This window comes from Oncorhynchus mykiss, chromosome 11 (genome assembly GCF_057628025.1).
Source record: "Oncorhynchus mykiss isolate SJ-2025 chromosome 11, ASM5762802v1, whole genome shotgun sequence".
NCBI lineage: Eukaryota > Metazoa > Chordata > Actinopteri > Salmoniformes > Salmonidae > Oncorhynchus > Oncorhynchus mykiss.
In genome coordinates, this window is record NC_143032.1 from 18,006,650 (window position 1) to 18,030,937 (window position 24,288).

General features: G+C 41.8%; 1 protein-coding gene across 1 annotated transcript; it reads right to left on the reverse strand.

Annotated features, from left to right (window-relative positions):
* Window positions 1–8,828: 8,828 nt before the first annotated feature.
* On the reverse strand, window positions 8,829–23,403 carry zgc:112332 (retinol dehydrogenase 12). The gene is made up of 7 exons (XM_021620401.3): window positions 23,259–23,403; window positions 17,310–17,425; window positions 14,857–15,012; window positions 14,659–14,763; window positions 12,131–12,340; window positions 11,423–11,615; window positions 8,829–11,309 (listed from the first exon to the last, which is right to left on the reverse strand). The coding sequence occupies exons 1-7, from the start codon at window positions 23,270–23,272 to the stop codon at window positions 11,207–11,209; spliced, it is 897 nt and encodes a 298-aa protein (XP_021476076.2). The 5' UTR covers window positions 23,273–23,403; the 3' UTR covers window positions 8,829–11,206.
* Between the last annotated feature and the right edge of the window lie 885 nt (window positions 23,404–24,288).

Below are 24,288 nucleotides of genomic sequence, written 5' to 3' on the forward strand. Positions count from 1 at the left end.
GAGGATATCGTCTCCGATCGGGGTCCCCAGTTCACATCTCGGGTTTGGAAGGCGTTTATGGAGCGTCTGGGGATCTCGGTCAGCCTTACCTCTGGTTATCACCCTGAAAGTAATGGGCAGGTGGAGAGAGTAAACCAGGAAGTGGGCAGGTTTCTGAGGTCGTATTGCCAGGACCGGCCAGGAGAATGGGCGAGGTACGTCCCGTGGGCAGAGTTAGCCCAGAATTCTCTTCGGCATTCGTCCACGAATATGTCGCCATTCGAATGTGTACTGGGCTACCAGCCGGTCCTGGCTCCATGGCATCAGAGTCAGACCGAGGCTCCTGCGGTGGAGGAGTGGGTACAGCGCTCTAGAGAGACCTGGCGGGCAGTCCAGGATTCTCTCAGGCAGGCCAGTGAACGGCAGAAGAGAGACGCTGACCGCCACCACAGTGAGGCCCCGGTGTTCGCACCAGGGGACAGGGTCTGGCTCTCGACCCGAAACCTGCCCCTCCGCCTGCCCTGCCGGAAGCTGGGGCCGCAGTGTGTGGGGCCATTTAAAGTCCTGAGGAGGATAAACGAGGTGTGTTATAGATTGCAACTTCCCTCTTATTATCGTATTAACCCCTCGTTTCATGTGTCTCTCCTCAGGCCGGTGGTAGCTGGTCCCCTACAAGACGGTGAGGTACCGGAGGTCCCTCCACCCCCTCTGGACATCAAGGGGTCCCCGGCGTACACAGTACGAGCTATTCTGGACTCGAGACGCCGGGTGAGGGGCCTGCAGTACCTCGTGGACTGGGAGGGGTACGGTCCGGAGGAGAGGTGCTGGGTACCGGGGAGGGACATTTTAGATCCTTCCCTCTTGAGGGATTTCCATCGCCTCCACCCGGATCGCCCTGCGCCTCGTCCTCCGGGTCGTCCTCGAGGCCGGGGTCGGCGCGCTGCAGGGGCCGCGCGTCAGGGGGGGGGTACTGTCACGAACCTCGCCGAGGATGGTGCCTCTTCCTGTTCGGGCGGTGCTCGGAGGTCGTCGTCGCCGGCCTATTAGCTGCCATCGATTCCCTTTCCGTTTGTTTTGGGTTATTGGTTTATTGGGTACACCTGTTTTGTATTAGGATTTGTTTGTAGGGTATTTAGGGGCACTAGGCCCGCTGGGTATTTGTGCGGGCTTGTTTTTGTTACTCTGTGTTTTGATGGTGTGATTTTTTCCTGTATTTATTCTCCGGACTGTTTAGTCCTGTTGTTTTTGACTGGCAACTTATTTTACGCCCTGTGTGTTGGCGTGACTGTTTTTGTTGCGCTGGGGAATAAATGTGAAGAAACGACTGAACCCTGCTCTCTGCGCCTGATTCCAACCACCACACCTAGTAGATCGTAACACATCTTTTCCTATTGACTGGAATGTATTGAGATAAACATCAACCCTGTGACATTCATATTTTCCTATTGACTAGAATGTATTGAGATAAACATCAACCCTGTGACATTCATATTTTCCTATTGACTGGAATGTATTGAGATAAACATCAACCCTGTGACATTCATCTTTTCCTATTGACTGGAATGTATTGAGATAAACATCAACCCTGTAACATTCATATTTTCCTATTGACTGGAATGTATTGAGATAAACATCAACCCAGCGACACTGAGATAAACATCAACCCTGTGATATTCATATTTTCCTATTGACTGGAATGTATTGAGATAAACATCAACCCTGTGACATTCATCTTTTCCTATTGACTGCAATGTATTGAGATAAACATCAACCCTGTGACATTCATATTTTCCTATTGACTGGAATGTAATGAGATAAACATCAACCCTGTGACATTCATCTCTTCCTATTGACTGGAATGTATTGAGATAAACATCAACCCTGTGACATTCATCTCTTGCTATTGACTGGAATGTATTGAGATAAACATCAACGCTGTGACATTCATATTTTCCTATTGACTAGAATGTATTGAGATAAACATCAACCCTGTGACATTCATCTTTTCCTATTGACTGGAATGTATTGAGATAAACATCAACCCAGCGACACTGAGATAAACATCAACCCTGTGATATTCATATTTTCCTATTGACTGGAATGTACTGAGATAAACATCAACCCTGTGACATTCATATTTTCCTATTGACTGGAATGTATTGAGATAAACATCAACCCAGCGACACTGAGATAAACATCAACCCTGTGATATTCATATTTTCCTATTGACTGGAATGTACTGAGATAAACATCAACCCTGTGACATTCATATTTTCCTATTGACTGGAATGTATTGAGATAAACATCAACCCTGTGACATTCATCTTTTCCTATTGACTGGAATGTATTGAGATAAACATCAACCCTGTGACATTCATATTTTCCTATTGACTGGAATGTAATGAGATAAACATCAACCCTGTGACATTCATATTTTCCTATTGACTGGAAGGTATTGAGATAAACATCAACCCTGTGACACTCTTCTTTTCCCATTGATTACTGTGTACTGAGATAAACATCAACCCTGTGACACTCTTCTTTTCCCATTGATTACTGTGTACTGAGATAAACATCAACCCTGTGACACTCATCTTTTCCCATTGATTACTGTGTACTGAGATAAACATCAACCCTGTGACACTCATCTTTTCCCATTGATTACTGTGTACTGAGATAAACATCAACCCTGTGACACTCATCTTTTCCCATTGATTACTGTGTACTGAGATAAACATCAACCCTGTGACACTCATCTTTTCCCATTGATTACTGTGTACTGAGATAAACATCAACCCTGTGACACTCATCTTTTCCCATTGATTACTGTGTACTGAGATAAACATCAACCCTGTGACACTCATCTTTTCCCATTGATAACTACTGTATGTACTGAGATAAACATCAACCCTGTGACACTCTTCTTTTCCCATTGATAACTACTGTATGTACTGAGATAAACATCAACCCTGTGACACTCTTCTTTTCCCATTGATTACTATGTACTGAGAAAATAAGTCAGCTACTGTGACGTTTTACCTTCTGCCTTTTTTTTACGTGCAAGTATGACATTTTTTTAGGCTGATAACGGACTAAGGGGTAAAAAAATATGTTTTGAGCAAAATAGTGTTTTTTTTTAGACACAAGTGCAAACATAATTGAGTAGGCCATTCAAAGATTTGGTCTGATGGTGCCCTCTGATGTCATCGGCCTCCCCCTTGCTTGAGGAACAATAGAGGCGCAATAGAGAACAAGAGGAAAGCCCCCCCCCCCCCCCCCCCCACACACACATTTTTGCCATGTCATGAGGATACCTGGACCACCTTTTGAGATGTGCCTTTTGTTCAGTAAATCAGGTGATAAATTAGCTGAAAAGGAGACTGGAGTAGGACTTTAATCTGTCAAATATAACACAGCAAAAATGACAGATGACATAATGTTTTACTTTAAAAAAAACATGGCACAAATACACAGACACACACACACAAACACAGTGTGTGTCCTAATTCAGCCATTATACAACAAACAACTAACATATGGGAGTAGTGGCTCACTAACTTCTGGTTTATTCCTATTCAATGTGTGTCTTGGTTGAGTTCCAGTCACTTCTAAGAAAACATGAAACATTATTTTATAGGTAGATAAATAGATTCTTCAACTGAATGGAAGGTTCAGTTCTGTCACAGCCTTTTACAGTGTCAGATTTAAAGGACCTGCTGTCTTGTCAGCTCACAGCAGTGTTTCGCTTGATCAGAATCCTTGACTTTATTCTTTACATAATTTTTACAGCATTATTTGTAAAGACTTGTCATTTGAGAATGAGAGGTGCAGTAGCTCTGCTGGTGTTGCTGTTCTGTGTGTCTGGCACATGGGCTCAGGGAGAGAGTGGAGGGTTCAGAACTGAGCTGAAGGTAGTGGAACAGAGAGTGGAGGGTTCAGAACTGAGCTGAAGGTAGTGGAACAGAGAGTGGAGGGGTCAGAACTGAGCTGAAGGTAGTGGAACAGAGAGTGGAGGGGTCAGAACTGAGCTGAAGGTAGTGGAACAGAGAGTGGAGGGGTCAGAACTGAGCTGAAGGTAGTGGAACAGAGAGTGGAGGGGTCAGAACTGAGCTGAAGGTAGTGGAACAGAGAGTGGAGGGTTCAGAACTGAGCTGAAGGTAGTGGAACAGAGAGTGGAGGGGTCAGAACTGAGCTGAAGGTAGTGGAACAGAGAGTGGAGGGGTCAGAACTGAGCTGAAGGTAGTGGAACAGAGAGTGGAGGGGTCAGAACTGAGCTGAAGGTAGTGGAACAGAGAGTGGAGGGGTCAGAACTGAGCTGAAGGTAGTGGAACAGAGAGTGGAGCAGAGCATCACTAAGTCTAAACTCCAGCAGAGGATAAAGATGAAGAAAGAGAATGCAGGTATTTAATGAAGGTGGATTTTATTGTTAACTGACCGGTTTATTGGTGCGTATTATGGCTATAGACTAACTATTGTCCCAGAAGTACACTGTGCGTTATGAAAATAAGAAATGCACAAATCATTATAGAAACGTAATTTTACTTCCATTGCATTGTTTATCAGACAATCGGGCATCCCGAAAATCTAACTTGTCTCGAAAACGTTTGTACAGTTTGGCCTAGAAACTAATATGACCACTCTATGGACAGACTTTCACGAACACGGTGACGTTCTCTGATTTGCTCTACGTACCCCACAAGTGTCACTGGACTATAATGTTTTAACATCCTATTTTTGTTTTTTAATTTCTTATTTCTTTAAGTAAAATTATTTTTGCATCACTACCCCAAGTTTTCATATGTGGGTCAAATATTCCCCTTATGTGTTTCCTATGGAATTCACTGCGTTGCACTCATCAAACTGACCCTTCTTTTTGCTACAACGATAAAATCAAAGTAAATTATCAAATATTTATTAAATATCTTGTTTTTAATGTTCATTAATCACCTTTTTCATTTCTCCTTTTTAACTCATTGAGTAAAAGGAGTTTCATGAGGAGGCTCATAAGAATGCTGCCAGATATACAACGAAAATGGTTTTACAGATGCTGGATGAGGAAGCCATTGGTGCCGCTGACTCAGAATCTTAGGTATCCAATTCAATTGACACAGACTATGTGCCTGTAGGTCAAGTTGGAGTTGTGGATGCACCTGGTAGTCCAGCTGTCCAAGATGATTCCACAGATGGGGAGGATGACTCCTCTGATGAGAGTGAAAACCATTAAAAAGGGGTCTTATTGGAGTGCCCCTTTTGCGACAGCGTGGAGAGAGGTCAACAAAGAGGAACTAAAGGCCTTTATTGGCATGGTGAAAAGGTTGGCTGTCTCCACACGGGAGCTATTTTTGGATCCACTGCAGAGTCCAATGTATAGGGCCACCATGTCGGTCGGAAGATGTGAGGATATCCGTCGCTACCTGAGGCTGGATGACAAGAGGACCAGAGGGTTCAGAGAGGCAACAGGCCAACTGGCAGCCTTCTGGTATGTGTGGGACCTTTTCCTATCGACCTGCAGAGGAAGGTTCATCCCCAGCGACTGCGTCACAGTGGATGAGCAGTTTTCCTCCAGACATGACGCTTGGCATTCCATCCAAAGAGTTTAATCTTCATCAGACCAGAGACTCTTGTTTCTCATGGACTGAGAGTCCTTTAGGTGCCTTTTGGCAAACTCCAAGCGGGTTGTCATGTGCCTTTTACTGAGGAGCGGCTTCCGTCTGGCCACTCTACCATAAAGGCCTAGTTGTTGGAGTGCTGCAGAGATGGTTGTCCTTCTGGAAGTTTCTCCCATCTCCACAGAAGAACTGAGGCAATGGAAAATGTGGGGTGATGAAAGAGAGCCACCACCACTCAGATCAGCCAGGGCCAGAAGAGGAAGAGGTGCCAGCTCTGCCCAAGCACAAACGATAGAAAAGTCAGCTGCTTGTGTTCTCAGTGCAACACACCCGTCTGCAAAGAGCACAGTCACATGCTTGTGGTTTGTAACAAATGCATGAGCTAACATAAGTCAGCATCACACACAAGCACACTTTGCTCCTTTTAGTGTTCATGTTTTCTAAATTCACAATTGTTAGTGTTGTCGTTTATATTGATGACGAACTTTGTATTTTCAAATAAATATTTTGAAATATTATAAAACATGCTTAAGGTGGTTTTATTTTGTTCTTCACACTAAAAGGTTGAACGTGAAACCTTGATTGTAAGATTGATTGTAATAAAAATATTATAATATTTTCAATAGCTGTTACGAACTTTCATAATATGTTATCATGGAAATGTGCTGGACTACCAAAAATCCTCAGCAATCAACACACAATACCCCATAACAACAAAGTGAAAAATGTTTTTTAGACATTTTTGCAAATGTATAAAAATAAAAAAACAGAAATACCTTATTTACATAAGTATTCAGAACATTTGCTATGAGACTCAAAATTGAGCTCAGGTGCATCCTGTTTCCAATGATCGCCTTTGAGATGTTTCTAGAACTTGATTAGAGTCCGCCTGTGGTAAATTCAATTGATTGGAAACTTGGCACCATCCCTACAGTGAAGCGGGGTGGTGGCAGTATCATGCTGTAGGGATGTTTTTCAGTGGCAGGAACTGAGAGACTAGTCAGGATCGAGAGAAAGATGAACAGAGCAAAGTACAGAGAGATCCTGCTCCCGAGCGCTCAGGACTATAGACTGGGACGAAGGTTGACCTTCCAACAGGACAACAACTCTAAGCACACAGTCAAGACAATGCAGGGGTGGCTTCAGGACACGTCTCTGAATGTCCTTGAGTGGCCCAGCCAGAGCCCGGCCCTGAACCCGATTGAACGTCTCTGGAGAGACCTGAAAATATTTACCTGTGCAACGACGCTCCCCATCCAACCTGACAGAGCTTAAAACTTATTTGGGCTAGGGGGCAGTATTTTCACGTCCGGATGATAAGCGTGCCTAAAGTAAACTGCCTGTTACTCAGGCCCAGAAGATAGGATATGCATATGCATGGTATTATTGGATAGAAAACACTCTAAAGTTTCTAAAACTGTTAAAATAATGTCTGTGTATAACATAACTCAGAACTGATTTGGCAGGCAAAACCCCAAGCACAATCCATCCAGGGAAATTGTTTTTGAGGTCATTGTGCCCAGATTGCAGTTCCTATGGCTTCCACTAGATGTGAACAGTCTTTAGAAATTGTTCAATGTTTTTCTTTTGGGATTGACATTTATTATATCACTATTTCTGACTTTCGTGTCGCACCTGCCTGGTTGAAAAATGTTTTTCATGTTTTTGTATGCGGGGTGCTGTCCTCAGATAATCGCATGGTGTGCTTTCGCCGTAAAGCCTTTTTGAAATCTGACACAGCGGCTGGATTAACAAGAAGTTAAGCTTTATTTTGATGTATTACACTTGCATTTATATGAATGTTAAATATTTATATTTAATCTATCCTGCTAACGGGATTTGAGCGTTAAGGGATCCCTAAGAGGTTTTAAGAGTATCTGCAGAGAAGAATGGGAGAAACTCCCCAAATACAGGTGTGCCAAGCTTGTAGCATCCTACCCAAGAAGACTCGAGGCTGTAATCGCTGCCAAAGGTGCTTCAACTAAGTACTGAGTAAAGGGGCTGAATACTTATGTAAATGTGATATCAGTTTTTTTTTACATTTTATACATTTGCCAAGAGTCTGCAAATCTGTCATCAAGGCAAAGGGTGGCTATTTGAAGAATCTTAAATATAAAATATATTTTGTTTTGTTGAACACTTTTTTGGTTAACTACATGATTCCATATGTGTTATTTCATAGTTTATGTCTTCGCTATTATTCTATAATGTAGAAAATTGTTTTAAAAAATAAAGAAAAACCTTTGAATGAGTAGGTGTTCTAAAACTTCTGACCGGTAGTGTACGTATGTTTCAATATCAGTGTCTGTACAGTATGTCTGTGTGTATACGTTCTCACTACAGCATGAACCATCAGAATTGTCCATAGCTGTTCGATTTCCTCTCGGACTGCTCTATCTTCATCTTAATGTTGTTCTGACTGCAGCTCATCAGTTTGACCGGGACGTTGAGCTGTTGTTGTATTACGCCCATCAGCCTACTACTGTAGTAAAGGCTTTTGCCAAGCCAGGTGACAGGGGGGTGGGTGTACTCTGTTGTAGATTTCTGTAAGTGAGATCAATGAGTAGTGTAGTCTAGTACCTTCAGGGGTGTTTCTAAGATTTAAGGACATTTGGGGCCTTAGCCCAAAGCTACAGGGGGACCCTAGTAGGGGGGGTCTGTAGGGATTCTCGCCGGAAGAAGAACATTTGAATTTGAACAGCTAAATGCATCGATCTGGTACACTTTGAGATGAACATTGAGAGATAAGATCAAATAAATGTGTGTGTATGTGTGTGAGCAGTCCACAAACTCACTCATTAATATCCGAGGCTAAGGTTAAACAGTCAAGCCCGGATGTACAAAAACAAGTTACACGCCATTCGGAAAGACCGTAGAAAAGTGTGTACAACTTGGACAGTGTTCAGCATGCAGATCTCAAGCAAGAGCATCACCCCTCTGAAATAGGCTGCGTTCACACAGGCAGCCCAATTTGGAATTTTTTTCCACTAATTGGTCTTTTGACCAGTCACATCAGATCTTTTTCCGAGCTGATTTGATTGGGCAAAAGACCAATTAGTTAAAAAAATATATCAGAATTGAGCTGCCTGTCTAAAAGCAGCCATAGAAGATAGGAAAATAACGCTTTCCAAAATGCAAGAGGGCATTCAGCTATTACAAAACATTGTTACAAATAACTCTAACAGCTTACACTTATACTGTAATGATCCAATGCCCTCTAAAATGCCATAGGCTACAACATATTTATACAATACCTTTAATAATATGTACTACAAAATTAAATCCAATGCCATATAACATAGGTTGTATATACACAGGCAAGCCAATTCTGATCTTTTACTCACTAATTGGTCTTTTGACCAATCAGATCAGCTCTTTTGCCACTAACTGGGCAAAATAACAGAATTGGGCTGCCTGTGTAAACACAGCCTATTAATCGCGCTGTAACGCTTGATCTTTAGCCCTTAGGCTGCATTTACACAGACAGCTCAATTCTGATATTTTTTTCCCACTAAATGGTATTTTGGCAAATCAGATCAGCTCTTTTGCTAGTAATTGTAAATGCAGCCTTAATGCCGTAAAAGGGAGAAACAGAAAGGATGTATTTTCAGAGTTTTGAATCAGGACAAATCCATCTACACCAGGCTCGGGCCAAAACGTGGCCACTATGTGGGGAACAGGATTTGAGACATGAGTCACAACCAGTCTTTATTCAGGCCTCAACAAATCTATTTTTCTGTCCGTTTACTCATATACAACTACAGTAACACACACACATATACACACACACATACATACACAGCTGAAGTTGGAAGTTTACATACACCTTAGCCAAATACATTTAAACTCCGTTATTCACAATTCCTGACATCCTAGTAAAAAGTTCCCCGTCTTAGGTCAGTTAGGATCACCACTTTATTTTAAGAATGTGACATGTCAGAATAATAGTAGATAATTATTTATTTCAGCTTTTATTTCTTTCATCGCATTCCCAGTGGGTCAGAAGTTTACATACACTCAATTAGTATTTGGTAGCATTGCCTTTAGATTGTTTAACTTGGGTCAAACATTTCGGGTAGCCTTCCACAAGCTTCCCACAGTAAGTTGGGTGAATTTTGGCCCATTCCTCCTGACAAAGCTGTTGTAACTCAGTCAGGTTTGTAGGCCTCCTTGCTCGCACACACTTTTTCAGTTCTGCCCACAAATTTTCTATCGGATTGAGGTCAGGGCTTTGTGATGGCCACTCCAATACCTTGACTTGGTTGTCATTAAGGCATTTTGCCACAACTGTGGAAGTATGCTTGGGGTCATTGTCCATTTGGAAGACCCATTTGCGACCAAGCTCTAACTTCCTGACTGATGTCTTGAGATATTGCTTCACTATATCCACATAATTTTCATGCCTCATGATTCCATCTATTGTGTGAAGTGCACCAGTCCCTCCTGCAGCAATGCACCCCTACAAAATGATGCTGCCACCACCGTGCTTCACGGTTGGGATGGTATTCTTCAGCTTGCAAGTCTCCCCCTTATTCCTCCAAGCATAACGATGGTCATTATGGCCAAACAGTTCTATTTTTTTCCCATCAGACCAGAGGACATTTCTCCAAAAAGTATGATCTTTGTCCCCTTGTGCAGTTGCAAACCGTAGTCTGGCTTTTTTATGGCGGTTTTGGGGCAGTGGCTTCTTCCTTTCTGAGTGGCCTTTCAGGTTATGTCAATATAGGACTCATTTTACTGTGGATATAGATAATTTTGTACCTGTTTCCTCCAGCATCTTCACAAGATCATTTGCTGTTGTTCTGGGATTGATTTGCACCTTTCGCACCAAAGTACGTTCATCTCTAGGAGACAGAACGCGTCTCCTTGCTGAGCAGTATGATGGTTGCATGGTTCCATTGTGTTTATACTTGCGTACTATTGTTTGTACAGATGAACGTGGTACCTTCAGGCGTTTGGAAATTGCTCCCAAGGATGAACCAGACTTGTGGAGGTCTACAATTTCTATTCTGAGGTCTTGGCTGATTTCTTTTGATTTTCATATGATGTCAAGCAAAGAGGCACTGAGTTTGAAGGTAGGCCTTGAAATATATCCACAGGTACACCTCCAATTGACTCAAATGATGTCAATTAGCCTATCAGAAGCTTCTAAAACCATGACATTTTCTGGAATTTTTTAAGCTGTTTAAAGGCCGAGTCATTTTAGTGTATGTAAACTTCTGACCCACTGGAATTGTGATACAGTTAATTACAAGTGAAATAATCTGTAAACAATTGCTGTAAAATTTACTTGTGTCACGCACAAAGTAGATGTCCTAACCGACTTGCCAAAACTATACTGTGTTAACAAGAAATTTGTTTAGTGGTTGAAAAACAAGTTTTAATGACTCCAATCTGAGTGTATGTAAACTTCAACTGTAGTAGTAATGCTTTAAACATATTGCAATCTACATAGTGAGAATAGAATAACTGTAAAAAAAAATCTGGGCAAATAGCATTTTTGCCTATACAGTGCACTACTGTTGGCCAAAGCCACGTCGTGCACTATATCCACAATGTATTCAGTGCACTACATGAGGACTAGGGGGCCATTTGAGATGCAGCCTAGTGTATTGTGTTCACTCCCAGGTGATGGCCAGCATCTTGCAGCTCAGCTCCCACAGTTTCTGGGCCAAGTCGTCATCCGAAGCTGTCCTGGAACACCTTGCAGGCGCACAGTCGCTGTTCACACACAAACACAATGAGTGTCAATGAGCAGATGTACAATAACTTACCTGATTAACGCTGTGTACCACTGAGTTACCCTTTCACAATATCAAACAGTATGCGTGTACCTGTAGTATCCTCCACTCTCCTTCTCCAGTCCTGGCTCCACAGCACAGTATATGGAGGTCTGAGCTCCCTCGACAGAGGACTTAGTGAATGGCCGGAACACCTTGACCGCTACCTGGACACGATTGTTCAGGTGTCTCCATAGGTCTGACTGGACCACACCCGGGTGGAGGGAGAACACACTCACACCGGTGCCTGCACACAACACACACAAGCTGGACGCTCAGTCATGTCATGATGACTAGTAGGAACAAGTTGCTTCTAGCCACAGTTACAGGGTGAGATATTTGATCAATCTTAGGTTTGTAGGTACACAGGATTATCCATAGATCCTCTAATTCTGAATAGCTAACAGAAGGTTTGAGAGTCTTAAAGTTGGAGAAACTAACATGCAGTGGCCTAAATGAACAAAGTCCTTTTCAGAGTTCCCGGAGGGTGCTTTGGAGAGAAAACATGACATGGTCTATTTGAGGATCTTAACAGGACGATGTATATGTGTGAGACAGTACAGTATCCTGTTATTAATACACACACACACACACACACACACACACACACACACACACACACACACACACACAGAGGTGACTGCATAAAACATCTTGCGGAGATTGTGAAGAAGAGGAAATATTTTGAGTCAACTCCAATTCTCTCCAAGAAACATTCAGTTCTAGACCAGTTTGGCTATGCCTGTTGAGGGCAGCTCTTACCCTGCAGTCGTTTTGCCAGTGAACGTGTGCAGAGGACATTGGCCAGTTTGCTCTGTCCATAGGCCTTGACCTGGTCGTAGCTCTTCTCACTGTTGATGTCATCCAGTCTCATGCTGGTCCAGGTGTGAGCCACTGACGACACGTTAACGATGCGGGCTGGCGCCGAGCACTTGATCAGGTCCACCAACAGGTAGGTCAACAAGAAGTGACCTGCAGGAAGTCAGGGGTTAGGGACAGGTCAGGGAAGGGTCAATGAGCTGTGTGTGTGCGTTATTTCTGGCAAATTTGCATGTTGTTAGTGTGTGTGTGTGTGTGTGTGTGTGCATAAGAATGTTTTGTTATCTGTAAAACTGGTAATGAACTGTCGTTAAATTATGTTCTCTTCAGTATGAATAGTTCAACAGTGTGTGTATCTTTACGGACCCAGGAAGTATGGCGAGAATTCTAACCGTTTTTAAAAGAAACTGTACTTCAGCAAAAGTCAGACTCACTTCTATCCAAATCAGATTGAATTTCCGCCCTAATCCCTGACTGGCTAATAGCCTTACTGCCGGAGCTAAGGTTAAGACAGAGAGCAATTACTACATCCACGTAAGCCAGCCGCTAATTAGTTCTACATTTAGGAAGGAAATAGGGGCTAATATGCTGATTTACCATTTTAGCCTGTTTAAGAACATGCCTGCACTGATTTAATCTCGATAATCTGATAACGCAGACGCACCAAGTTGGCCTAGTATATACAGTTGAAGTCGGAAGTTTACATACACCTTAGGCAAATACATTTAAACTCTGTTTCACAATTCCTGACATTTAATCCTAGTAAACATTCCCTGTCTTAGGTCAGTTAGGATCACCACTTTATTTTAAGAGTGTCAGAATAATGTCAGAATAATAGTAGAGAAGGATTTATTTCTGCTTTTATTTCTTTCATCGCATTCCCAGTGGGTCAAACATTTACATACACTCAATTAGTATTTGGTAGCATTGCCTTTAAATTGTTGAACTTGGGTCAAATGTTTTGGGTAGCCTTCCACAATAAGTTTTGAATTTTGGCCCATTTCTCCTGACAAAGCTGATGAAACTGAATCAGGTTTGTAGGCCTCCTTGCTCGCACACACTTTTTCAGTTCTGCCCACAAATTTTCTATCGGATTGAGGTCAGGGCTTTGTGCTGGCCACTCCAATACCTTGACTTTGTTGTCAATAAGGCATTTTGCCACAACTGTGGAAGTATGCTTGGGGTCATTGTCCATTTGGAAGAACTATTTGCGACCAAGCTTTAACTTCCTGACTGATGTCTTGAAATGTTGCTTCAATATATCCACATAATTTTTGTTCCTCGTGATGCCATCTATATTGTGTGAAGTGCACCCGTCCCTCCTGCAGCAAAGCACCCCCACAACATGATGCTGCCACCCCTGTGCTTCACAGTTGGGATGGTGTTCTTTGGCTTGCAAGCCTCCCCCTTTTTCCTCCAAACATAATGATGGCCATTATGGCCAAAGAGTTCTATTTTTGTTTCATCAGACGAGAGGACATTTCTCCAAAAAGTATAATATTTGTCCCCATGTGCAGTTGCAAACCGTAGTCTGGCTTTTTATGGCAGTTTTTGGGCAGTGGCTTCTTCCTTGCTGAGCGGCCTTTCAGGTTATGTCGAGGTAGGACTCCTTTTACTGTGGATATAGATACTTTTGTACCTGTTTCCTCCAGCATCTTCACAAGGTCCTTTGCTGTTGTTCTGGGATTGATTTGCACATTTCACACCAAAGTACGTTCATCTCTAGGAGACAGAACTTGTCTCCTTCCTGAGCGGTATGACTGCTGCGTGGTCCCATGGTGTTTATACTTGCGTACTATTGTTTGTACAAATGAACGTGGTACCTTCAGGAGTTTGGAAATTGCTCCCAAGGATGAACCAGACATGTGGAGGTCTACAATTTTTTTTCTGAGGTCTTGGCTGATTTCTTTTGATTTTCGCATGATGTCAAGCAGAGGCACTGAGTTTAAAGGTAGGCCTTGAAATACATTCACAGGTACACCTCCAATTGACTCAATTTATGTAAATTAGCCTATCAGAAGCTTGTAAAGCCATGACATTTTCTGGAATTTTCTAAGCTGTTTAAAGGCTCAGTCAACTTAGTGTATGTAAACTTCTGACACTTGAATTGATACAGTGAATTCTAAGTGAAATAATCTGTCTTGGAAAAATGACTTGTGTCATGCACAAAGTAGATGTCCTAATCGACTTGCCAAAAGTATAGTTTGTTAACAAGAAATTTGTGGAGTGGTTTAAAAATGAGTTTGAATGACTTCAACCTTTATGTATGTAAACTTCTGACTTCAACTGTATATATCTTAATAACTAGTGGAACCTTGAATCGTCTATGGCCCAGGGGATTTTCCCGTTCCACTATCGGCTTGACTTACTTTGGGGAAGGGTTTAAGCTTTGGTTACACCTCAGCATTTTATGGCAAATGCATTATGAAAGGGGCTACATGAATACAAGTTCATTGATTGATTTATCTTACCCAGGTGGTTGACTCCAAACTGCATCTCAAAGCCGTCCTTGGTCTTAGAGTAGGGACACATCATGATGCCAGCGTTGTTGATCAGGATATTGACTTGCTTCTCCTCTGCAAACACCAGAAAAACTGTCACTGCAAAAGCTTTCCCTCCCTCCATCTATCTATCCATCCATCCATTCCTATACCCTGAAGGTTATCTACCCTTGTTAACCAGCTCAGCGAACTCTCTGATAGACTTGGTGTCAGACAGATCCAGTTTGTGAACGACAATGTTTTCATTTCCACAATCTTCTGTGATCTCAGTCCTGGCGCCCTCCGCCTTCTCCATGTCTCTACACGCCATGATGATGCGAGCACCTGAGAGGGGGTTCAAAGAAGTCAGAGGTTACACAGAGGTAGGTCATAAGGTTACTAGCGCACGGGAGGACAAACGTGAAAGATGTTCATTTGTGTTTAAAATCCCTGAACATCATAGAATGGATCGTTCTCAACAGCTTAACAAAATATCATAGAAATCTCTAAAAACACAAGCTTAATATCTGTTTACAGAATATCCAACTGTTCATTTCACAGTGTTTGTCAGTAAAGAAACAGGCAACAGTATAAACTGTGTTTCTCATCTTCCCTTGGCAAACAATGGACTGCTCATCCTATTTTAATGAGCCCAGCCCTGCTGAGAGGGCCTATGAGGGGACACACACACACACACACACAATAGCTGTGGTGGCCCAGTAATTATGGAATAGAAGACCGTCATTATTCCATGGGAGTGTTCCGTCTGGAAGCTATCAAAGTGCCTTTGTTCCCCTCTCTCCGCTCCGATGTGGGGATCAAAATGGTTTCCCAAATTCCCTGGCAGAGCAACCAATCATAATTAAAACACAAACGATAAACAAACAATTAAGAGGGAAGTTAGAGTGAGTTGAGCCAATCACACACACAGTGATGATCCAGGGTGATTTCATGCTGACAGCGTTTATTTGACGCCCTTTATTTGTTCCACATGGGTAAGTAGTGTGTGTGTGTGTGTGTGTGTGTGTGTGTGTGTGTGTGTGTGTGTGTGTGTGTGTGTGTGTGTGTGTGTGTGTGTGTGTGTGTGTTTTCATTGGACATTGCAAACATTTTCTTTTATTATCTAGCTGTTGTTTATAGTACATAATTAACACATTTAGTTATTCTATTTTATTTTACCATCACAGCAATTTTCATTGAGTTAAATTAAAATATACATTTTGAACTACATGAATGTGAGTTGACGGACAGAGGAAGGTAACTTGAGGATTCTAGTTTCAGATCTTTAAGTTAAAGACTGTTTTCCAGTAAGCCAAGAAACAGAGTGTGATGCACGCAAGGCTTTGTCTTGGCCCAGCCTGTCTAGACATATTAAATAAAATAGTATTGGTAATACAATTATATTGATATTTTAATATAACCACTCTCTTTCATCTATTTCCTCTAGCTTACTTGACATCGTAAAGTATGATCAATATTTCCTTATATAACAAATTACTTTAGGAAATAAAATGACAGACGGTTATGAATCTTTCGTTCCCAGCTCTAACCTCAGTTGTGAATGAGTGAAACGTCATTCTGATAGTCTTTTAACAGACCCCCGATGCTTTCAATACACACACACACACATTCCCACTCACACACAAACACACAGTTGTGTTTTGTAAGAGGAAGTTGGTGCCACACAGAGCTTTTCAAGTGCAGCCAACGGAACAAATCAGACCACGTACATAGAACCAGCTTTCATCTCCCTCTGTGTGTATGTGTGTGTGTACATGCGTGTGTGTGTGTGCGTGCATGTGTTTGTGTGCGTGCGTGCGTGTGCGTTCCATCGCATGCATAGGACGGATGTTTAGTGGTCTACTCTGACAATGCCCTCTCTGTCTCCACCTCTCCTGGATCCTTAATGACTGCTACTTAGAATATCATTAGGCTAAAAGGCGCCCATACACTCGGTTTAGAAAAATATATATTTTGTCCCTCCTTGAGACAGCATAGTAACAACATAGATTTATTCTGACTATTTTGAGGAAGGCTAAGAAAAATCAATGAATCTGTAATTAATTTGGAAGTTTTTGCCAATGAGGTCTTGGTCACACAATTTTACATCTAACTAACAGAATTTCTCAAGTGAAAGCTTTTGAATAAAAACTAGTCGTCTCTCGTTGAAGGACAACAAATACTTAATTGAAGAATCCTGTCCATAGTCCCCACTCCTACTAGGAGTACTACCAATCACTGGTGAAGGATGTAGACTTCGACTTGTGTGTGTTTTTGTTTAACTCTCCTTGGGTACCAGAAGTCCTCACAAGGATAGTAAAACAAGGACAATTCGTGCAAGGCGGGACATTTTGGCTGTCCTCACAAAAAATGTTGCTATTTTAGGCTTAGGGGTTAGGTTTAGGGTTAGATATAGGGTTTGGGGTTAAGTTTAGGCTCAAGGTTAGGGTTAGGGGTTAGGAAAAAAATGATTTTAGATGGGAATCAATTCTTTGGTTCCCACAAGGATAGCAACACAAAACTGTGTGTGTGTGTGTGTGTGTGTGTGTGTGTGTGTGTGTGTGTGTGTGTGTGTGTGTGTGTGTGTGTGTGTGTGTGTGTGTGTGTGTGTGTGTGTGTGTGTGTGTGTGTGTGTTCTCTACCTCTCTTGGCCAGGTCCCTGGCTGTCTCTTTGCCGATTCCAGTGTTAGCTCCTGTGATGATGACAGTCTGACCGTCCAGACGCACGTCACATGACCAGCGGCCACAGAAGAAGTTCCTGACAGAGTCAGATACACACAGCAAGAGAGAGTCAAATACACAATCAACACAGTCAATCAACACGGTTGAACACAGTTGAACAAACAGTTGAAATCGTTTGGAGGATGTGGTAAGACAGCTTATTACAGAGACAGGAAATGTAGTAATATTACAACATAACACAACAACATACAATACACATATTACACACACACACCAGTGGAGGCTGCTGAGGGGAGGGCGGCTCATAATAATGGTGGAACGGAGCAAATGGAATGGCATCAAACACCTGGAAACCATGTGATACCATTCCACTGATTACGCTCCAGTCCTTACCACAAGCCTGTCCTCCCCAATAAAGGTGCCACCAACCTCCTGTGACACACACACAAACACCACATCACTGACACACAGAGCAGATAATCAGAATGTCAACTTAATTTAGATGTCAGCAAGACAGTTAAATAACTAGCTACTAGTAAGAATACTAGCTGAAGTGCTGAACCAAATTATGAAATGTAAATCGTTCGGCTTATGATTAACTGCAAATGTGAAAAAGTGAAAAAGGTTATGATCTTCTATGGAGCATACGACTAGATTAAATATTAATTCAGTAAATCGGCTACCAAACCTGGATAAATAATAGATTGTTTTAGTAAAAATCAATAATAAAATTTGTTATGAAGTAGAAATATGTTTGTTTTAATTTACTTTACAGTTTTTCTCAATCGCTTTGGCTCAATTCTCAAATTATAATTTTTTTATTTTTCAAAACAATATCTTCAAATCTCTGAACAATTAGTTTCTTGTTCACACCAGATTTGACTTTCTTATTAATTAAAGCAAATTGCACGTGTTTTGGCACTTGTGTGCAAAAGAGTAAACACAATTGTCTACAATTTGCACAATAGCTACATGCACATGGCTGATCAAAACTGATGAGCTGATTCTCAGTGAAATTGTCACTCTTCACAACATTCTTTCATCGTGTGAGCCATCACATGCAAAATGATCCATTCAATGAGCAAAATCTGTCAGACATACATGTATATTCCATATATATCTATGACATGGAATGTTTGTGATGTCTGCTAAACTGGCAAATGACCTGCCAGCTGACATAGTAATGAAATAGGAATCACAATCAACCAATCAAGTTTGGAAGCATATACAGTGCCTTGCGAAAGTATTCGGCCCCCTTGAACTTTGCGACCTTTTGCCACATTTCAGGCTTCAAACATAAAGATATAAAACTGTATTTTTTTGTGAAGAATCAACAACAAGTGGGACACAATCATGAAGTGGAACGACATTTATTGGATATTTCAAACTTTTTTAACAAATCAAAAACTGAAAAATTGGGCGTGCAAAATTATTCAGCCCCCTTAAGTTAATACTTTGTAGCGCCACCTTTTGCTGCGATTACAGCTGTAAGTCGCTTGGGGTATGTCTCTATCAGTTTTGCACATCGAGAGACTGAATTTTTTTCCCATTCCTCCTTGCAAAACAGCTCGAGCTCAGTGAGGTTGGATGGAGAGCATTTGTGAACAGCAGTTTTCAGTTCTTTCCACAGATTCTCGATTGGATTCAGGTCTGGACTTTGACTTGGCCATTCTAACACCTGGATATGTTTATTTTTGAACCATTTCATTGTAGATTTTGCTTTATGTTTTGGATCATTGTCTTGTTGGAAGACAAATCTCCGTCCCAGTCTCAGGTCTTTTGCAGACTCCATCAGGTTTTCTTCCAGAATGGTCCTGTATTTGACTCCATCCATCTTCCCATCAATTTTAACCATCTTCCCTGTCCCTGCTGAAGAAAATCTGGCCCAAACCATGATGCTGCCACCACCATGTTTGACAGTGGGGATGGTGTGTTCAGTGTGATGAGCTGTGTTGCTTTTACGCCAAACATAACGTTTTGCATTGTTGCCAAAAAGTTCCATTTTGGTTTAATCTGACCAGAGCACCTTCTTCCACATGTTTGGTGTGTCTCCCAGGTGGCTTGTGGCAAACTTTAAACAACACTTTTTATGGATATCTTTAAGAAATGGCTTTCTTCTTGCCACTCTTCCATAAAGGCCAGATTTGTGCAATATATGACTGATTGTTGTCCTATGGACAGAGTCTCCCACCTCAGCTGTAGATCTCTGCAGTTCATCCAGAGTGATCATGGGCCTCTTGGCTGCATCTCTGATCAGTCTTCTCCTTGTATGAGCTGAACGTTTAGAGGGACGGCCAGGTCTTGGTAGATTTTCAGTGGTCTGATACTCCTTCCATTTCAATATTATCGCTTGCACAGTGCTCCTTGGGATGTTTAAAGCTTGGGAAATCTTTTTGTATCCAAATACGGCTTTAAACTTCTTCACAACAGTATCTCGGGCCTGGTGTGTTCCTTGTTCTTCATGATGCTCTCTGCGCTTTTAACGGACCTCTGAGACTATCACAGTGCAGGTGCATTTATACGGAGACTTGATTACACACAGGTGGATTGTATTCATCATCATTAGTCATTTAGGTCAACATTGGATCATTCAGAGATCCTCACTGAACTTCTGGAGAGAGTTTGCTGCACTGAAAGTAAAGGGGCTGAATAATTTTGCACGCCCAATTTTTCAGTTTTTGATTTGTTAAAAAAGTTTGAAATATCCAATAAATGTCGTTCCACTTCATGATTGTGTCCCACTTGTTGTTGATTCTTCACAAAAAAATACAGTTTTATTTCTTTATGTTTGAAGCCTGAAATGTGGCAAAAGGTCGCAAAGTTCAAGGGGGCCGAATACTTTCGCAAGGCACTGTATATGGAGCTTGCCCACAGCACAATCACTACCATTTATGAACATGGAGGAACGTCACAACCCTGAACAGCAGCTACATGCTCGTGGAGGAGAAATAAGAAGATGTGTAAGAGTGGTTGGTGTGGGTGTTGGGGGAAGACATAATAGAGGAAGAGGTAGAAGGCAAAGAATAAGAGTACCTGATGAAATCAGAGCCACAATTGTGGACCATGTCATAAACCACGGTCTGACAATGGAAGAAGGATGGTCGGAGAGTACAGCCTAATGTAAACAGGTCCACAGTGTTATAAACCACGGTCTGACAATGGAAGAGGCTGGTCAGAGAGTTCAACCTAATGTAAACAGGTCCACAGTGTTATAAACCATGGTCTGACAATGGAAGAGGCTGGTCAGAGAGTTCAGCCTAATGTAAACAGGTCCACAGTGTTATAAACCATGGTCTGACAATGGAAGAGGCTGGTCAGAGAGTTCAGCCTAATGTAAGCAGGTCCACAGTGTTGTAAACCATGGTCTGACAATGGAAGAGGCTGGTCAGAGAGTACAGCCTAATGTAAACAGGTCCACAGTGTTGTAAACCATGGTCTGACAATGGAAGAGGCTGGTCAGAGAGTTCAGCCTAATGTAAACAGGTCCACAGTGTTATAAACCATGGTGTTACAATGGAAGAGGCTGGTCAGAGAGTACAGCCTAATGTAAACAGGTCCACAGTGTTATAAACCATGGTGTTACAATGGAAGAGGCTGGTCAGAGAGTACAGCCTAATGTAAACAGGTCCAGGGCGGTGCGGAGATGTTTTCCATAGGGAAAACAGGTAAATATGTACTTTCTCTACTTTTGCTACAGCGTTTAATTCACAACTATTGTAAAAGTAAATGCAAGTCTGAAAATCACAATGTACTGTAAGATATGTATATATACAGTAGTACAGCACAATTTGAATACAATATACTATCTGTAACATGGTCTATTTGTGAATCCTACATGTCATATATAGGACTGCACAACGACCTCATGCTGGTAGCAGAGCAGCTCTACATGTCATATATAGGACTGCACAACGACCTCATGCTGGTAGCAGAGCAGCTCTACATGTCATATATAGGACTGCACAACGACCTGATGCTGGTAGCAGAGCAGCTCTACATGTCATATATAGGACTGCACAACGACCTCTACATGTCATATATAGGACTGCACAACGACCTGATGCTGGTGGCAGAGCAGCTCTACATGTCATATATAGGACTGCACAACGACCTCTACATGTCATATATAGGACTGCACAACGACCTCATGCTGGTAGCAGAGCAGCTCTACATGTCATATATAGGACTGCACAACGACCTCTACATGTCATATATAGGACTGCACAACGACCTCATGCTGGTAGCAGAGCAGCTCTACATGTCATATATAGGACTGCACAACGACCTCTACATGTCATATATAGGACTGCACAACGACCTCATGCTGGTAGCAGAGCAGCAGTATTCAGCCGTCAACAAGAACAAGAAATTTGCAAAATGGTCATAGCCAACAATTCCATCAGGCTAAGAGATCCAAAGTGCAATCATAAATGATGACTATCTTTGCAAATATCATTGGTCAGCATTTCCACTACAGACAGATAAAATGTTTTATTAAAAAATGACTAAGAAACAACTGTACAAGGTGCCATTTGAGAGGAATAGTGACAGAGTGAAGGAGCTGTGGTACCAGTATGTCCAGGTAAAACATTGGTGTGTAGATGGTATACTGTACTTCAATGATGCCTGTATATACTTCTTGAAGTTGGAGATGCCCATAAGAAAACATTTCTACTTTACTAAACTGTCTGATTCTATAATAGGCTGACTTTATTATCTGTTTCTGTGTTACTATACAGAGAATAATGGAGCTGGAAGGACACGAAATGACCCACATTCTTGTTTTTGTGGAGAGGCTGGGTTCAATCTGGCTAAAGGCAGGAGGCGTGGCAACAACCTCATTGGATGCAGAGCCACAAATGGCACACCAGGCCAACGTGTGGGCAGTATTACAATGTGTGCTGCCATTTCTGAGAATGGTGTGAGCACACATTCCTCACATTGGGCCCTATAACACCCAACTTCTCCTGTCTTTCCTAAATACACTTTACAGAGACCTAATTCCAGAACACCAAAGAGGTTAGGTTAGACCAGATTTGCCAAATGATGTAATTGTGTGGAATAATGTCAGCTTCCACCAAACCAACATTGTTAGGGAATGGTTTGCTGCACATGAAAGGATGTCAATGGCTTTTCTTTCACCATACTCCACATTCCTGAATCCGATAGTTTTGTTCAGCATGAAGGTGGAAAGTATATGACTATCGGGCACAAGATCAGATGTCTCTGTTAGATGCCATGAATGCTGCTTGGGAGGACATCACAGGCCATCGTTGCAGGGGTTGGTTACGAGACATTTTGACCAGTACGGCTCACACGATGACAAAACTTTTCATTTTGGTGGCATTGGCCAATTTACTGACACAATTCGGTTTTGAAGCATGAATGAAATGTTTTGGGTGAGTTACCACATTTTGCAGATATGCAATAGTTGTGATGTCCCATAAAACAGTTGTGACAATTGCACTTAGTTTAGAGAACGTTAAGACTGTTTCAAAGAAATTAGCCAAAGCGATTGAGAAACTGTGACATGATAAACTAGCCCAGAGGTCTCCAACCCTGTTCCTGGAGAGATACCCTCCTGTACATTTTCACTCCAACCCCAGTTGTAACTGACCTGGTTCAATGTATCAACCAGCTAGTTATTAGAATTAGGTGTGCTAGAATAGGGTTGGTGAGAACCTACAGGACGGTATCGCTCCATTAACAGGGTTGGAGAGCCCTGGACTAGTCTAATTGCAATTTAATGTCAATACACCATAGTGGTAACAATTTGTTCAATGTTTCATAATTACAACAGTAATAACAGTTCGAATTTGAAGAAGAAAAATAGTTCTGTACACCGAAAGAGAAAATGACTGCCACCATAGCATCTTTGTTTTCCCCAATATAAATAGTCATTGACCTACCTGATTGAATGCATTCCTTTCCCAGTGACCAATCTTTCTCCTCAATACCCCAAGTTCATCTAAACAAGTTTCCTCTCAACTCTAGGTTGTATCAATGGATACATTCCTCGGCGTTGCAGCCCGCCCACCCGACATCTGTCACACTATGGGTGCGTTCCAGCCCGTCGTTGTGCTGCGATTTTTAAAAATTTTATTACCATAATAATATAGTAGTGGTTAATCAAGAACTGGTTTTGGTTGTCTGTTTGAACAGCGAGTAAATGAATGAATTAAGAAAATATCTTTTGACATTTTAACTTATTCTCCAGATGTTGTGAGATCTTACAATATGCTCAGCACGACTTTATTGAATTACTGTCTCGAACTATTGACTGCTCAGGGGTCCTCTTTTGACCAATTTCCCCAGGAGTGGAGTGAGATCAATTCAATGCATTTATTTCCTTTTATTTGATCAATTCATTGATCGGATACTTTCAGTTTAACAATTCGGATAACCTACCGGTAGCCAATTCAGGTTTTGTAAAGGCCTAGCCCACAATGTGTGTTCCTTTTCCCTTTAATATAAAAGGACACCAAACGAATTGGCTGATTATGGCAGTTGACATTACTACACGTTTCGCCCTGAACAAGGTATGGTACACTTTGCCAGTCAGAGAACAAACATTTACAAATATGTCCTAGTTAGAATAATATAATAACTTAAACTTAATAACTTACATTTTCTGGGGGAAAAAAATAGTCCCACACATCCTGAGTGACTAACATTGTTTGTGGGACGAGGTCAACAGAGTATCCTGTAGAAAACTCACAACCTTTCCTTTTTATAATCCGAGGTTCAGTTGGTTACATCATCGTCATCTTCTGTTACGCTATGTCAATGTGCAGATCGAGCGCTCATTTTAAGACGTCGTCTTGTGGTTTGAAGCTTTGACCACTAGATGTCCCCATAGGCCAATTTTAGTGATACTTGTCAGACCATTTTAGTCGTGTTCTAATAGATAGTTAATGTAGAGAAAGCTATTGCTGGTCT